Source organism: Ursus americanus, chromosome 2, assembly GCF_024610735.1.
Source record: "Ursus americanus isolate L20-20 chromosome 2, mUrsAme1.1.p, whole genome shotgun sequence".
Taxonomy (NCBI): Eukaryota; Metazoa; Chordata; class Mammalia; order Carnivora; family Ursidae; genus Ursus; species Ursus americanus.
This window is the reverse complement of record NC_142128.1, coordinates 28,194,523-28,210,263: the sequence shown is the minus strand read 5'-3', so window position 1 is coordinate 28,210,263 and position 15,741 is coordinate 28,194,523. Positions and strand designations below refer to the sequence as shown.

The following is a 15,741-nucleotide window of genomic DNA, read 5'->3' as shown; positions in this document are numbered from 1 at the left end:
CCCCGAGATCATGACCTGAGCCGAAACAAGGATTGGAGGCTCAACCGACTGAGCCTCTCAGGCGCCCCACCTTTCTAAAGTTCTAATTTCCAAAACTCACCTAGCCTCCAGGGTTTCAGGTAAGGGACCTGCGTGTTCTTAAAGGGGTTGTGAGACCCCAGGAGATGCTCAGGAATAAATCCGAAAATTCTTAACAGCCCATCGTCCGGTAAAAGTGACATAGCTTCCCTGAAGGCAATCAGCCAGGTCTGCAGGGTCGGCGTCGACTGGCTCAGCCAGAGAAGCCCTGTGTTGAAGGCCTCTGTTCTCTTCCTTCCGTAGAACCTGGGCCCGTCCGTCCTGGCTGGGGTGGCTGTGATGATCCTCATGGTTCCCCTCAATGCCGTGATGGCCATGAAGACCAAGACCTACCAGGTAGGGTGTCTGTCTCCGTAGGGCTCCAGGCTGGGCTCTTGTTGGGGCTTTTCCATTTGGGTTTTAGCTGAGTTCTTCGCAGCCCCCGGGGGTTCTCAGCCCCGCATGGCTGCTGGAATCCCCTGAGGAGCTTTCCCAAATGCTGATGCCTGGGCTCCATTTCTGGAATTCTTGTTCACTTCATCTGGGGGGGGGGGGCAGGCATCAGTTTTTTGTTTTTTATTTTTTTTAAGATTTTATTTATTTATTTGACAGAGACAGCGAGAGAGGGAACACAAGCAAGGGGAGTGGGAGAGGGAGAAGCAGGCTTCCCACCAAGCAGGGAGCCCGATGCGGGGCTCGATCCCAGGACCCTGGGATCATGACCTGAGCCGAAGGCAGATGCGTAAAGGCTGAGCCACCCAGGCACTCCGGGCATCAGTTTTTAAAGCTTCCTGGGTGATTCCAATGGATAGCCAAGGTTGAGAGCTCCTGAAATAGATCTCAGGCCAGTGCCCAAAATCACATCTGTGAGTCTCTGAGAAGTTTCTTATTTCCCACGGAATCCAGTCATTAATGTGTTTTCTGTGCATTTTTGAGAGTTGAATAAAAATTACTCTCTGACTTTTTCCCCTCTTACCTTATGCTAGGCGTAGTGTTCAACTATTTTTGGAAATGTTTCGTACTTCTTAAGTTTTTAAATGTCCAAGTAACAGAGCTCATGCCTTCTCTTCATAAGAAATGTTCCGTTGAAAAGTGTATAGATTAAAAGGGGATATCCCCTTCCCTATCCTCTCCCTCCCAGTGAGCATGCTGGAGCAAACCCTTCTAGAACTTTCCGTGTATTTATAGAGAGAGCTGATTATACAGTTAGGTTTGGTGGGCCTAAGTGTGTTTCTTTGTGATGTTACCACCACGTGTATTTTTATACGCATGGGTCCGTTTGGCAGCCTGGTCTGATCATTTGACACCACGTTTCAGGGATCTTTCCTATAATCTGACTTCATTCTCTTGAACTGGCGCCAAATGGTCCGTAACTGAGAGGGGCCAGAGTTTATTTCTCTGCTCCCCTGTTGATGGCTGTTAATGATGTGCCTGTGGAATTGGAAGTGAGAGCACGTGGCCACATTGATGATGCAGGAGGGGAGATGAGTCCCAGGACTTGGGCCTTTTGGTTCGAGGTGCACCTCAACAGGTGCAGGTGGGAGGAGATTAGGCAAGGAAGGGGCCCTGTCACCTTTCGTCCTCCCGATGCCATGTAGGTTTCCCTGAGTGGCCCACTTTTGAAACAGCGTCAGTCGCTGGCTTCGACCTCACAGGACTTAAAAAGCAGCCTCATCCGTGACCCAGGAGTGACCAGAGCCCTGAGTGATGGGTTCTTGTGAGCATGAAGTGGCCAGATGCGTGTCCAATGCTTAGAAAAGTGCAAAAGGCAGTATGGCTCAGTAGAGAAACTAAGGAAGGGGGGGGGGACAAAAAAAACCCAGCATCGTTACCTCTCTTCCGCTTCGATCAGCGGAGTAGGGTCCCTGCCCTCCTTCCCTGAACACCTGAGGGGTTCTACTTCTTTCTGCTTCTCAAATCTAAATTTAATAGGTGTCTCCACATCCCATTTAACATGATCCAAAGCTGGTTTTTTCCCTTGGTAAGAAGAGTCATTTGTGCTCTCAGGGTCAAGAGGAGGAAGGTTCATAGGGATTTCGGGGTCGGCTTTTGCACCCGTCCTTCACGGATGGGGATGTGCTGGCCTGCTGCTGGGGCCAGAAGTGGGTCCCCCGCTGTGGTGCTGACTGCTCTTCTCTGCGAAGGTGGCCCACATGAAGAGCAAAGACAATCGGATCAAGCTGATGAATGAGATTCTCAACGGGATCAAAGTACTCAAGCTTTATGCCTGGGAGCTGGCCTTCAAAGACAAGGTGCTGGCCATCAGGCAGGAGGAGCTGAAGGTGCTCAAGAAGTCGGCCTACCTGGCGGCTGTGGGAACCTTCACCTGGGTCTGCACACCTTTCCTGGTGAGTGAAGCCACGTTCACCCTGGCCCACCTCGTTGGGGGTTTTGGTGTGTTTTCATACCTGAATATGTTCAAAAGGTCACGAGTTCAGCAAGGCCTTCTCCTACCACTGCTTTGAAAAATGGCCACCCCCCCCCCACACTTTATTTTATTCACAGCACTTAGCTTCCAGCCCAGGGATACTGAGAAGTAGCCAGTTCGAGATCTGCCTGTTTATAGGTTCACGAGGAGATAAGAAATTTGTGCCAGAACGTCAGGCAGGTCTCTCTGCTTCCTTCGCAGAGAAAGTCTTGGTAAGAAAAACATGGCAGCAGAACTAAACTGTGCTCTTGATGCCGTAGTCGAGTGACATTGTGGTGTTGCCGACCAGTCACAAGCCGGGGATTTGGCAGTGCCAAACACACTCTAAAATGTACTTACTGTCTGTCTGTCTGTCTCCAGGGGCAGCTCCAGGAAGGCAGGGATTTTGTCTTCTGTGTTCACTGCTATACCCTTAGTGCCTAAAATAGCGCATAGTAGGTGCTCAACAAATATTTGTCATTCGTTGGTAGAAAAAAATTGAAACCATACAGAAAGTCATAAAATGAAAAGTATATTGTCTTCCCTTCCGTCTGTGCCTTTCCTCCAAAGTGTTGGAGAAACACTGGCAAAGAGCAAAAGTGAGCAGACTTCTCTACCAAGGACCCGCCAGGGAACATTGTAGACGTTCTGTAGGCTCTCGGTTGCATCTGCTCTTTCCTGCAGTGTAGCCGTACGTAATACACACGTGCACGGCTGTGCCTGCATTCCTGTACAAATTTCTTTATAGATATTGAAATTTGAATTTCACGTAAGCTTCCTGTGTCATGAAATGCTATATTTTGATATTTAGAAAAAATTATCTAATTATGTAAAAGTATTCAAAGCCCGTGGGCCAGACAGAAACAGGTGTGGACCCCTGGCTTAGAGTTGGGGTACCTGCTGAACCTGGCTGCCCACTCATGGTGTGACCTGAAGCTAGTCAGTCTGCCTCCCTGCCTCTGGATTCTTGCATATGGAACATGAAGGGGTTGGGCCACGGGGGTGTCACACAGGCCCCTGCCTGCCGCCCCCCCACTCCCGTGCCCACAGTAGACATCCACAACCCATCGTGGGGTTCTCTCCTACCGAGTTCTGTTCGGGCCACCCTCCCAGTGACCACTGTCAGCTGACTGGAACTGGCACACGAAGTGACATCTTTTAGCCGGTCTGGGACTCCGAGTTCTCTTAGATCCTTTCCGGCTCACACATGCCAATGTTCCAGGCTAGAAGGTTCTGCCAGGTCATTCTTTGAGAACACTCTGGTCTCCCCAGCTTTCCCGGATCTCTGATGGCTTCCTTTGATTTGTAGAAGTAAAAAGCATCAGACTGCGTGGTAGTTATGTAGAGTGTTCATTTGATTATTTTCCTTTAAACTGTGAAATAGTCTCAGTGTGTTTATAACTGTGAAATATTTTCCTTTGTGTATGTGATACGTTTTGTTTTAGGCATAACAATGCATTCCCCTGGTAAAACTAGTTAAAGCTGTTTAAAGCTGTTTCAAACGGTCCAGGACAGGGTTTCTCCACCTCGGCACTGTTGCTGTTTGGGACCCAATAATTCTTTGTTTCTTGGGTGGAGAGGGGCTGTCCCGCACATTGTAGGGTGTTGAGCAGCGGATCTGGGCTCAACCCCACAGACACCAAGTGGCACCTGTTCCCCCACCTCCCCAGTTGGGACAAGAAGTATCTCCAGACATTGCCAGGTGTCCCTCCAGTTGGGAACCACAGGTCTGTCTTCGTCCACAGACCTCCATCACCTAGCTTCTCTCTCTGTACCGGTTTCTTCTGCGTATTTGCAGCGTAACAGTGACTATCCATCGTATATGTAACGAAACTTATGTGTCTCTTTTATTTACTTGGACACACATGATGGCAAGTCATGCAGAAATCCAAAGCATTTTGAATTGCATTTTTTTAATAGGAAAAGCTGTGCAGCCAGAGAGAGAAAGTGACAGGGTTTAACACTTGGGTTGTATTACACTTGGGGTGGGGGGGTCTTTTCCCATAACCCCTGGCTCTGCACATTGGGTCCTCTGACCGAGTGTCCGGTTTCCTACCTTGTCACCAGAATGTGCTGACCTTTCACTTAACATCTCCCGTCCTAGTCTCCATTAGGAGGCCATGGCAACAAATGCTTAAGAGCACGACTGGCTTTTCTTGACCTTGAATTTGCCACTCAGTATGGGGGTGGGGAGAAGGGCAGGGGCAACAGGCTTCCAGAGATGGAGTTTGTTAAGCTGTTTGGCATGAAACAGATGAGCCTGGGTGTCATTTGGGGACTTTGGCTCTGGCTGAGACACTGAAACCTCTGACTACATTAGGATAAAATATGTAGCGTTTGGTTCCCTTGAAAGGTGTTTGCATGTTCTTTCCACTGGCGAATTCCTGTGCTTCAAGGATGATGAGGTGTTTACCCACCGGTAGGTGTGATGGAAGACAGAGGCCCGGGGAGGTCAGACAAGAGCGGGGATGCCATTTTGGTGGGATTGATGGGACTGTTTTTCTGAAATACAGAGCCTGGCATCAATCATGTACACTTAATGCACTTTCCTAAAATAGTATCCCCAGACAGCCGTCAATATAGCATTTTGAGTCTTGGAAGATTCTTGAGCTTCTTGCTTTCTACTTACCCTTATCTCCCTTCATAAGGATAATTACCATGTAGAATGGTAATTACCATTGTGTACTTCTCTGCTGATTAGATCATACAGGGACCTTATCTTTTTTTTTTTTTTTTATCCTTGTATTCCTAAAACAGGGAACTTGGCAAATGGTGCACATTCAGTAAATGTAATATAATATAGGGGAATAACTGAATGAGTCAAAGATTTGAATAAACTGTTTTAGTCAGGAACTATGTTGCAATTGGCAGAAACCTCACTCAAATTGAGTAGAGTGAAAAAAAAGAAAGTGGGATTTTTGAGTCACAAAACTGAAAAGTATAAGAAATCGCTGGTTTTGAGCATGACTGGGATTTCAGGCATGGCTGGATCTAGGTGTTCCAGAGGGAATAACCCCCCTCTCTGTCTCTCAGCTCTGCATTCTCCATGGTGTTTTCTTTTGTCAGGGAGCTGCTCACCACATAATTACAGTTCATCCTGTCATCTGAGTAACCGCTCTGGGGAGAGGGCCCATTAGCCCATTTTCCCATTAGTCACCACAAAGCTGTGGGATTGGATCCCACTGTGGCATTGCAGTTGGCCACATGCTTATCCCCGAATCACTGGGGCCAAGGAGACGGGATGCTTGGGTAGACAAGGGTTGTGTGGCTTCTGTGGGAGCTTGGGGTGCGGCACGAGCAGTTCATCTATGGCTGAAGCTCGTAGACTGAGATGGGGGAAAGTTCTGTCCCCCAGAAGAAAATTGGAGTATTGTTAGCAGAAACAGGAGTGGATGTTTGGCAGACTGAACAAACAGACATCCATGCAAAGAAACATCAGGTTTCTTAGGAGTTGGGCTGGTGTAGATGGTACATTTGTTTGCCGCGTGTCTCAGCAGGGAGGCACCGTTAGCTCTTGGAGTGGGACTTGTTCTTCATTGTTTGCAAAAAACTTGTCACATCCTTGACTCTCACCCATCACGGGCACTCATGTCCACACACGTCCAAATACCCCCTGCTGAAGAGAACTCACTTGATACCTGTTTCCCCTAGACCGTGAGTCTCAGGAATGCCAAGCCTGCCGTGCTCCTCACCACATGGTGCTGGTACGCAGTAGGCGCCCAGTTATTTGTTGATGAAGCATGGCCTCCACTTCCTGGAGAAGCCAGGGCTGTGGAACTGATGGGCCACGTGATGTTCCTCCCTCTGTCTGCTCTGTGCTGCCAGCGGCCACCCCGATGATGGTGTGTTCTGGTGGCGAGACACCTGGGGCCTGGTTTTCCCCACTCCTGAGGAGACACCTCTGGGTGTGTGCTCTTCTGCCGCCAGGCACATCCAGCCCCTGCCCACCCATCTGTGCACCTGTCTGTGCGTCCGCAGACGTTCACGGAGTATCTGGCCACGATCCGTGGCTATACAGACAGAAATGGCTGCCCTCGGGGAGTGGCGGTTCATTCTAGTTGGGAGAGACAGACCATCAACGGTAGGCATAATAAATACGCCATGGAGCACACTAACCTGTCAGAAGGGCTATGGAAAAGAAAAAGATTGGGGGGCGCCTGGGTGGCACAGCGGTTGAGCATCTGCCTTCGGCTCAGGGCGTGATCCCGGCGTTATGGGATCGAGCCCCACATCAGGCTCCTCTGCTATGAGCCTGCCTCTTCCTCTCCCACTCCCCCTGCTTGTGTTCCCTCTCTCGCTGGCTATCTCTATCTCTGTCAAATAAATAAATAAAATCTTTAAAAAAGAAAAAGAAAAAGATTCAGGCCACGGTGATAGGGAGGGCTTGCAGTTTTACATAGGATGGTGACGCTTGAGTGAGCGCCCAGTGGAGGGGGGGGGCTTCTACCTGGGAGCAGAAGGAGCACGTGCAAAAACCTGTGGCAGGATGGTGCCGCCCCGTGGAGGCTGGTGGGGCGAGAACAGGAGCTGGGGGGAGAATGGTCGGAGAGGAGCTCAGGCCAGTTTCAGGGAAGGGATTTTACAAACCAGGTAGGCCCTGGGGCCAGAGTCAAGACTTTGGCTTCCCTACAAAGTAAAATGGACTGACTTTAGAGAGGTGGGTTTTTTTGTTCTCACTATTTTTACGGAGCTATAATTTACCATTTTAAAGTGTACAACCCAGTGGTGTTTAATATATTCACAAGGTTGTACAACCATCAACACTCTGTAATTCCAGAACGTTCCCGTCATCCCAAAAGGAAACCCTGTAGTCATTGACGGTTACTCTCCGTTCCCCCTGTCCAGGCACACGCTCATCTGCTTTCTGTCCCCGTGCATTGGCCTGTTCTGGACACACCCTGTCAATTGGAATCACACAATACGTGTTTTTTTTGTGTGTTCTGGCTTTTCTTTCACTGAGCATCATATCTTCAAGGGTCATCTGTGTCATAGCAGGTTTCCGTGCTGCATTCCTTTTTATGGCTGAATACTGTTCCTTTGTGGGGATATATTCGGGGCGTTCTGATTAAGAATATCTTTAGGTGAGAGGCTGGTGCGTCATCCAGCTTGTTAATGTCAGAGCCAGAAAGGAACCAGCTCGACTTCACAGCGCCCAGCTCTCGGGACCCAGCTAACAGCTTCTTTGGAAGAATGGACCAAGGAGCTTGGACTGAGTCCTATAGCCAGGAATAAAAACGGCTGCCATATATTGCATTTTGCTGTGCCCCGGGCAGTGTGCTAAGCACTTGGCATAAGTGCCTGATTTCTTGCTGCCAGCAGCCCTGCGAAGGTGTATCCTGATTCACATTTTGTAGATAGGAAAGCCGAGGCTTGCTTGGAGAGGGGAGGTGACATGCCCAGGGTCATACAGCTGATACGTGGCAGAGCTGTTGGTTTTCATTTTTAAGCTGTGTTACCTTCCAGTAGGTAATAAGGAAACGAGGTGACTGTGACCCTGCAAGTGCACTGGGCCACATCCACAGCAGAGGCAGGACTCAAACGCCAGTATCCTGACTTCCAGGCATTCTGCTCTGAGCTCAGAAAGGCAGGACCTGGGCAGTTGATTTCTCACAGGGAAAGCCTTTCTTTAATGGCTCTGGGATCCTGGGGATAATGTGGGCGTGGGGACTTGCATCCATCTCTCGGGGTCCGGGGTTGTGCAGATTGCTTCCGATAGCATGTTCTGGGTGATCTCGTGGGATGCCTGCTATTAGCCTCGCCTGGTGACACCTGGCACCTGTCTGTCCCTAGCAGTAAAGGAGAGTCACGGGAATCCACCCGTTGATCTCATACCTCCCTCCCAAGCTGAGCTGCCCGGCCCTGGATTATTGGGAGTGTCCTCCCTTTGCCCTGGCGAGGGAGGCGAGGAGCTGCTGTCTCAAACATCCGAACCCAAATTCGGTCGGCTGGGAGCCTGGGTAGTAGAGTCCCAGAAACCACCACAGGGCTTAATGCGAGTCTAACTTTGTGAGGAAGGGAGTACCTTTGCCTGTTAGTTTTGCTTCCCCCCCCTTTTTTTTTAATGTTCCTTTCCTGGGGGTATAAAATTATTCTGTGAGCTGGGATGAATTTTAAATAGTGCCGTTAACTGTCCCACCTCCAACCCCATTTCATGGATGAGACATGTGAGGCACGGGGAGGCACCTTGCCCAAGGTGTTCCTGTGTGCCAGGGATTGTTCTAGACCCTGAGGATACCCCTGTATGCAAAACAAAGTCCCTGCCTTCGTTTCCACTGTAGTGCAGGAGACAGACAGTAAATACATACGGTACTGCAGTAAAAGGATGTGATCGTTGCTTTGAAGAAAAATAAGCCAGGATAAAAGGAGAGAGAGCAAGAGCAGGGGTGTTTTGGGTGGAGGGGTAGGGCAGCCTCTCTGAAGGACCGGAGGGTGGAACCAGGCCACCATCCGATGGGAAGGTTGTTTCAGGCAGAGAGGCTGCAGGGGAGAGGCCCGGAGGTGGAATTGCGCTGGGTGGTGTTGAGGGGTCCCCAGAATGTGTGTCCAGCGTGCTTTGGAGAAGGTTGGGGCAGGGGCCAGGACTTGCAGCTCCTGGTTGCCCATTTATCTGGTTCGGTCTTTGGGTGTTTAGTGAGTGTCTGCTGTGTGCTAGACACTGCTTTAGGCATTTTCTGCTCCTCCAGCGGCCTGTTGCAGGGTGGGCTCGAACTCTGCAGGGGGTTGGGGGGAGTGCAGCTGCTCCTGCGATTGTGTCTGTGACACAGGGACACAAGTCAGTGCTGGATGCTCTGCTTACAGGTGGCCCTGTCTACATTTGCCGTCTACGTGACCGTTGACAAGAACAACATCCTGGACGCCCAGAAAGCTTTCGTGTCCTTGGCCTTGTTTAACATCCTCCGATTTCCCCTGAATATTCTGCCCATGGTCATCAGCAGCATTGTGCAGGTACAGGCACAGCTGGAGGGACTGGAGGGAAGGGTTCTCTGGGGAAACCAAGTAAAAGGGCACATGGATCCCTCTCCATACAGCTCCGTCTGCATTACCCGTCCCACTGTGCCCAGTCAGAGGCTGGGCGAGGCTCACAGCAGTGGCTTTCGTGCTGTTTTGGTCACGCCCCAAAGAAAGGAATGCATGTTTCTTCTTGACAGGGAGCTCAGACTTGAACGTACAACACGGATATTGCATACAACCAGGTTTCCCGAGCTCTGTAAGATTCTGAAACATTTATCCCGGCCTGTTCTGATGCATCTGTTCCACCCCGCTCTTACTCTGCTTTTTCAAAACTGCATCTTGTGACTTACTAAACCGATATCACAACCCACTGATAGGCCTCAACCAGCCGTTGGAAAAACCCCAAACTAGACCCCCCCAGAAATCCTAAAGACCATGGCAGTGACTCTGTAAGGTGAGGAAACTGTCCACTCAGTCACACTTGTACTCTTTGTGAAACTCCTACACTTTCCAGCTTGTGGTATTTTTTCGTATTTTTCTCCTCAGCATTTGAACGCATTCATACTGAAAGCCCGATTTTCAGCTACACAGACAAATGAACCTTAAGATTTGGTTGTACAACTGTATGCTTTCATTAAAAAAATAAATAAGCAAATAAAACCCCTTTTTGTTATGAAAAAATTCAAACATACACAAATGTAGTTAGAGAACAAATAGCGTAATAACGAACTCTGTGTAGCGTTCACCCAGATTCGACATTTTGCCACACTTGGCTCATCGAATCCTTTTTCTGTCTTCCCCTCTCCTGCTTCCTTCCTTCCTTTCTTTGCTGAAGAATTCTTTCCTTCCTTCCTCCCTTCCCTCCTCCCTTCCTTCCTTCCTTCCTTCGTTATTTTTTTTTTAAGATTTTTTTATTTTTAAGTAATCTCCACATCCAGCTTGGGGCTCAAACTCATCACCCGAGATCAAGAGTCACATGTTCCACCAAGAGAGCCAGCCAGGCGCCCTTGAAGAATTTTAAAGCAAATCCCAGACCTCTTGACATTTCACCCATAAATCCTTCAGTGTGCATTTCTTCTGCTCTTGTTCTTTGGTGGTTTTTTGTTTTTTGTTTTTTTTTTTAATTTACTTGTGTGAGATAGAACTGTATCACACTGTGTGAATTTAAGGTAGCCAACGTGTGTGGCAGAAGAATGACTGCAGGAACGTTAGCGCCTCTGCCACATCACGTGATGTTCGTTTCCTTTTTCTGGTGGCGGCCATGACATGCTCTCTTGTAGGCAGCTTGCGGTGTGGTGAACGTCATCACCCTGCAGCAGAGCCCCAGGACTTCTTTCTTCCCCGCTTGCAAGCTGGTACCCTTACTCGGGCTGCTGCGTTTGGTTACTGTTTCTGAAGTCCCTTGTCATCTACGACCATCCCCCTGCCTTCTTTTTAATACCCGTTATGGGCTTTGAAAGGAGAACAGACAAGAACCAAAACCCGTTCTGTTTCCCGTTCTACGGAACACTCTCATAGGAAACGAGAGCCGCCAGAGATGAGGGAGGATGTGGGCCCCTCGACACCCAAGGGAAACCACCGAAAGTTAGCCTCAGGCTGTGTTTTTGCAAAAATACTTTTAAAAATAACTGTACCCTGCGATTGCTTTTTGTGTAGGCGAGTGTCTCCCTCAAACGCCTCAGGATCTTTCTGTCTCACGAGGAGCTGGAGCCTGACAGCATTGAGCGAAGGCCCATCAAAGACGGTGTGTGCATTGGGTCCCTCTGTGCCACGGAGGCTCCCCTCGGGTTTGGCTGTGAGGCCCCAGGGAGCAGGAGCTCTGCAGAGCCGGGTGGGCCTCGCGCCTTATCTAGCACATCCCAGGCGGGTGAACTTCAACTTCTGTTTTCTTGGTGTTTTCTCACTGAGAGGCAGCCAGGGGGGTGAGGCCTCCCGCCGAGGGGCCAGTTCCAGGGCTCAGATCTTGACTCTGTTCTGGGCAGATGGGAAGGCACGACAAGGACGTTGGAGGCTGACCAGCTCCAACCCACCAGCTCTGTGTACTTGGGCAGGTCAGTTGCCTGCTCCGAGCCTCAGTTTCCCTATCTGGGTAATAGAAATGAAGGTGCTTTTCCTTGTCAGGGTGTTATGTGGATTTTTATTGGTAGGGTTCTTTCTTTTGTAGCTTATTTTAATTTATCCTTTCCTAGTCAACCTCCCTGAGTGAGGATTTTATTTCTAGCTCTGTCTCCAAGCATTTAATAGTAAATATCAATGCATCACCAGCCGTGACTACTTTTCACTTAAACGACACTCCCGTCATGCACATTGTGTTTTAAGGACGTCCGTGCTCAGCATAGCACACAGAGGGGCTGTGGAAACCCCCCGTTTTACAGATGAGGAAACTGTCCTAAGTCACTTGCCTGAGATCGCACAGCTAATAAGAATTAGAGGTAGGATTCACACCCATCGCCAGTCAGTGGAATCTGCTCTTACCCACTGTACAGTGTTGCCCTGTGGAGATTTATAGAGCACCTACTGTGTGCCTAGCACCACAGCTGTATGAGGTCCATCTCATTATTATCAATCCTGCTTTACCGATGAGGACAGTGAGGCCCAGAAAAGTTAAGTAATTCGCCCATGGCTGTTCAGCTAGGCAGTGGCAGCATAGGGATTGGACCCTATGCTGAGGAACGAATGTGTGTATGCGCTGGTGTATAAGCACTGGTGTGAGCAGTGCCCGGCACCCAGTAGGCTTTCAGATCTCTTCCATGGTGTGTTGAACACGGAGCGCAGTGCCTGCTCCCCAGATGTGGTGGTCGTTACTTCCCTAGTGTGAAGAGACAAGGGATCTGGGACCTTGTCAGCTCAACCCTAGAGGCCCGGTTCCTCAGCCTGGGCCCTACTGACATTGGAGGCCCAAGCGTTCTTGTCTGGGGCCGTCCTGAGGTCAGTTGCCTGCTCTGAGCCTCAGTTTCCCTATCTGGGTAATGGACGCTGGGCAGCACGGACGGCCTCGACCCACTTGATCCCAGTAGTACCCACCCCAATTTCGACAAACCGAAACTGTCGCCAGATATGATGTCCTTTGTCGGGGGGCACAGTTGCCCCCAGTTGAGAATCCCTACTCAGGGGATGCTGGAATCTTCTTCCCAACATCCCTGGCCTTTGCTCATGGGTTTGTGGCATCCCGAGGACCTAGTCTCCCCCACTGTCCTGTAGATGGCCCGGTGCCATCTCCTCCTGGGTCACAGTTCTCTGCATAACACAGGGCTGACATGTGGAACAGCCCATGGTGATTGCAGGCTCCTGAAGCTGCTCCCAGCTCCCTGCAGGTGTCCTGTTGGAAAACCCCCAGGCCTCAGCACCCCCTTCCTAGGCTGGTTGACTTTTTGAGATGTTTATCCACACTCCATGGGTGCCAGACAGGGTCACCTTGGCAGCTCCCAGCCCCGTCTGGTGGTTTTCTAGCTTGTCTGACTCAAGTAGCTTTCCTTAAATTACTTAAATAGCGCCTTCCCGTTTCCTCCTTGCTCTGTGTTGCAAGGGGGCAGGGGGTGGGGCGCGAGTGAGGGAGGTGAGGTCAGGTTAACCAGTAACTGCCTCTTGCCAGGAGTTTTTGTTTCTTTGGGTTACAGGGGAATTTCTCTCTCTCTTTGATAGCTTAAAAACACGCCCATCTTATCTCTAGGTAGTTTCAAGGAGGCTCAAGACGGAGAGTCAGAACTTGTTTTTTTAACACGAAGTAAAAGGACAGGAAGGGGAGGGAAACTAAACGAAGACAGAGGGCCTGGAGCTTAGACTCCGGAGCTGCTGTTGTCCGTAGAAAGCCGGCTTTGTCTTATCATTCTTCCCTCCCCCATCCACCCCGTGAAACCCCACCTCCTGTTCCACAGCCTGCAGTTTCAGTGTATATGACTTGTGTTTCAGAAAGATTGACCTGCTGTGTGATGTGAGCAGGGCAGGAGGGAGAAGGGATGCAGGGAGAGGCGTTAGGAGACAGCCCTACAATCCAGGTGCTTTGGCTGAGGACCCCACCTTTAACATAAGGGGAGGGCTTGGGATGGGGTGAGGGCCCAGGGTCAAGGGTCAGCCTGATGGAAAGAACTGCCTGTTCCCCATTCACCTTGCCTTCTGCTCGACCCCCCAGCCAGAGCTGCCAAGATGGGGTGAGGGAGTTCCTGGAGCCTTAAGTAAACCCCAAGGGGTCCCCCCACCTCTGCCAGATGGGTATCTGGGTGGTGCAACCTCCTGGCGTTCAGGGCAGAGCCCTGTTGTGGTTTCCGTCTGTTTTGTGGGTCTGGTTGGGGTTCTTTAGAAACCAGCTGTGATGAAAGGAGATAAAGCCCTAGTGCAAGTGTCTAGCATCTGGCATTGAACTAAAAAGATTAGGGGAAAAAAATGAGAGCCTCCCGTGGATGCTCCGTCTCCGGACTTCCGTCTTTGCCTGACATGTTGTTGCTGGTGTTTTTCAGGCGGGGGCGCAAACAGCATCTCTGTGAAGAATGCCACGTTCACGTGGGCCAGGAGCGAACCTCCGACGCTAAGTGGGTAAGCCAGGATGTGGAGAGAGCCACAAGGCTGTGGTCAAATGTGGGTTTGACTTCCAGCCACGCTCTAGCTCTTTGACGCTGCATAGGCCACTTTGCCTTTCTGGGCCTCAGTTTACCCATCTGGGAAATAGTTCCAGTCATTCCTGCTTGGGCTACAGGAAGGAGCTGGCACAGAGAGTTCCCTTGGATTATAAATGACAGAAACGCTACACGGATAGGCTTAGGCAACAAACAGGGAAATTTTTGGGTTGCATCACTGAGAGCCACTCTCAGGTACAGCGTGATCCAAGGACTCAGTGCCCTCAGGATCCCCGCCATCTTGTCTTTGTTCAGTTTCCCTCTGTGGTGCTTCCTTCTCAAGCTGCCTCTCCCTTCATGATGGCAAATAGCCCCATCAGCCTGGAGTGTACCTCTTACCTGGGCTGGAGACCCACCTGCCTCTTATTGGTCCAGATTGGGTCATGTGCCCCTCCCTGAGCCAATCACGTGCCAGGAGAGACAGCACACGGATTGGCCAGGTTGGGTCTGCTGAAAGGAATTCTAGTCAGCAGGGATTTGCTTTTGGGATGGAATCGCTTTTCTCTGTCCCCTTCAGGGTCCCTGGCTGCCTGAGTCACCCTTTCTTGCCATGTCCCCGTCTGGGACCCTGCCCACCCAGCCCTTATTTTCCCAAAGCATACAGTGTCCGGGGAGTTGACCTGGTTCTCCAGGCCAGTGGTCCAGCACCTCTTCCTCCTTTCTGAACTGGGGAGGCCTTGCTTGGTGGCTCTGTCAAGCTTCCCCAGAAGAGTCCCCAAAATACAGGGCCGCGGGGACCTTTTTAGGGACCACATTTTTCCCTCCAAGCCCCTTAACAATTATCCCCTCACTGGGTGGCCAAATTATTGCTGTGTGTTAACTCGGGAAGTGGGAGGAGGTGAGAAAAACTCTCTAGAGAAAAGAATCTTTGTAACACCTCCCTTGAAAACTCCTGGTGGGACTGCATGCTTGGGAAGTTCTTCCTTATGTCTCACTTAACTCCTGCCTGCTTCAGTTTTAGCTTTTCTCTCTTGTCTCTTTGTCTCTCTTGCCTTTTTGTTCTAGTCACACACCCCACGCCTACCCTGGAACTCCCAAAACTTGTCCCAATCCAAACCTTTCCTCTCCTCAGCCTATAAAAATATCCCATCCCCACCTGGACAGTCACAGGGGCTGCCTCACTGGGCTTCATGTTCTTTTGTGGCCCTATCATCCATTCCCCCCTCAGCCTGGGAACAAAAGCGTAATTGGTGGGACCATTTGGAACCACTGCAAAATCCGACAGCATTTCCACTAATATGTTGAGACCTGATAGCATCCATTGAAAAGCACAGCCAAAGGAAGTAAACCCAACGAGGCCCTGGGCTCGGGGTGCCTGCCACTCCCCGGAAGCATGGAATCAGCCCTGACTTGGCAGCAAGCGACGCCCCATGTCCTCGGGCGGGCAGTCTTGCTGGCCGAGCATTGAGCTCATGGTACTTGCGCACCACCACCTGTGAGAGGGTGATTTCTGTACAGACCCGTTTCCGAGACTCAGTCATCCATGTCAGGTCCCGAGGTGTGAGCATCTTAGCACCTCGAACTTTGATGTCTTCGGGTGTGGCTGCCCCCTACCCCCTCCTCAGGACCGGCCTTACTTCTCCCTGCCTCGTCCTGTGTCGTCAACATGTCAGTCCCTGACCACACCTGTTCTTTCACACCTTCGGGCCTTCTCTTCAGCTGTTCACAGGTTTCCGTGTCTGGTGCTGCTTTCCCTCAGAGTTCACGTTGAGGTGT

General features: G+C 50.5%; 1 protein-coding gene across 6 annotated transcripts in view; it reads left to right on the top strand.

Moving 5' to 3' along the window:
• The window catches only part of ABCC1 (ATP binding cassette subfamily C member 1 (ABCC1 blood group)), a 129,653-nt gene that overhangs the window by 75,169 nt on the left and 38,743 nt on the right, over window positions 1–15,741 (top strand). For all 6 annotated transcript variants that reach the window (XR_015727886.1, XM_045776062.2, XM_045776066.2 and 3 more), the window contains exons 11-15: window positions 322–414; window positions 2,202–2,405; window positions 9,263–9,409; window positions 11,072–11,159; window positions 13,870–13,945. Coding sequence is in view for 5 of the 6 variants with exons in the window: in XM_045776062.2 (XP_045632018.2) it covers window positions 322–414; window positions 2,202–2,405; window positions 9,263–9,409; window positions 11,072–11,159; window positions 13,870–13,945 (608 nt within the window). In the remaining variant the exon portion in view is untranslated. The remainder of the gene's footprint in view (window positions 1–321; window positions 415–2,201; window positions 2,406–9,262; window positions 9,410–11,071; window positions 11,160–13,869; window positions 13,946–15,741) is intronic.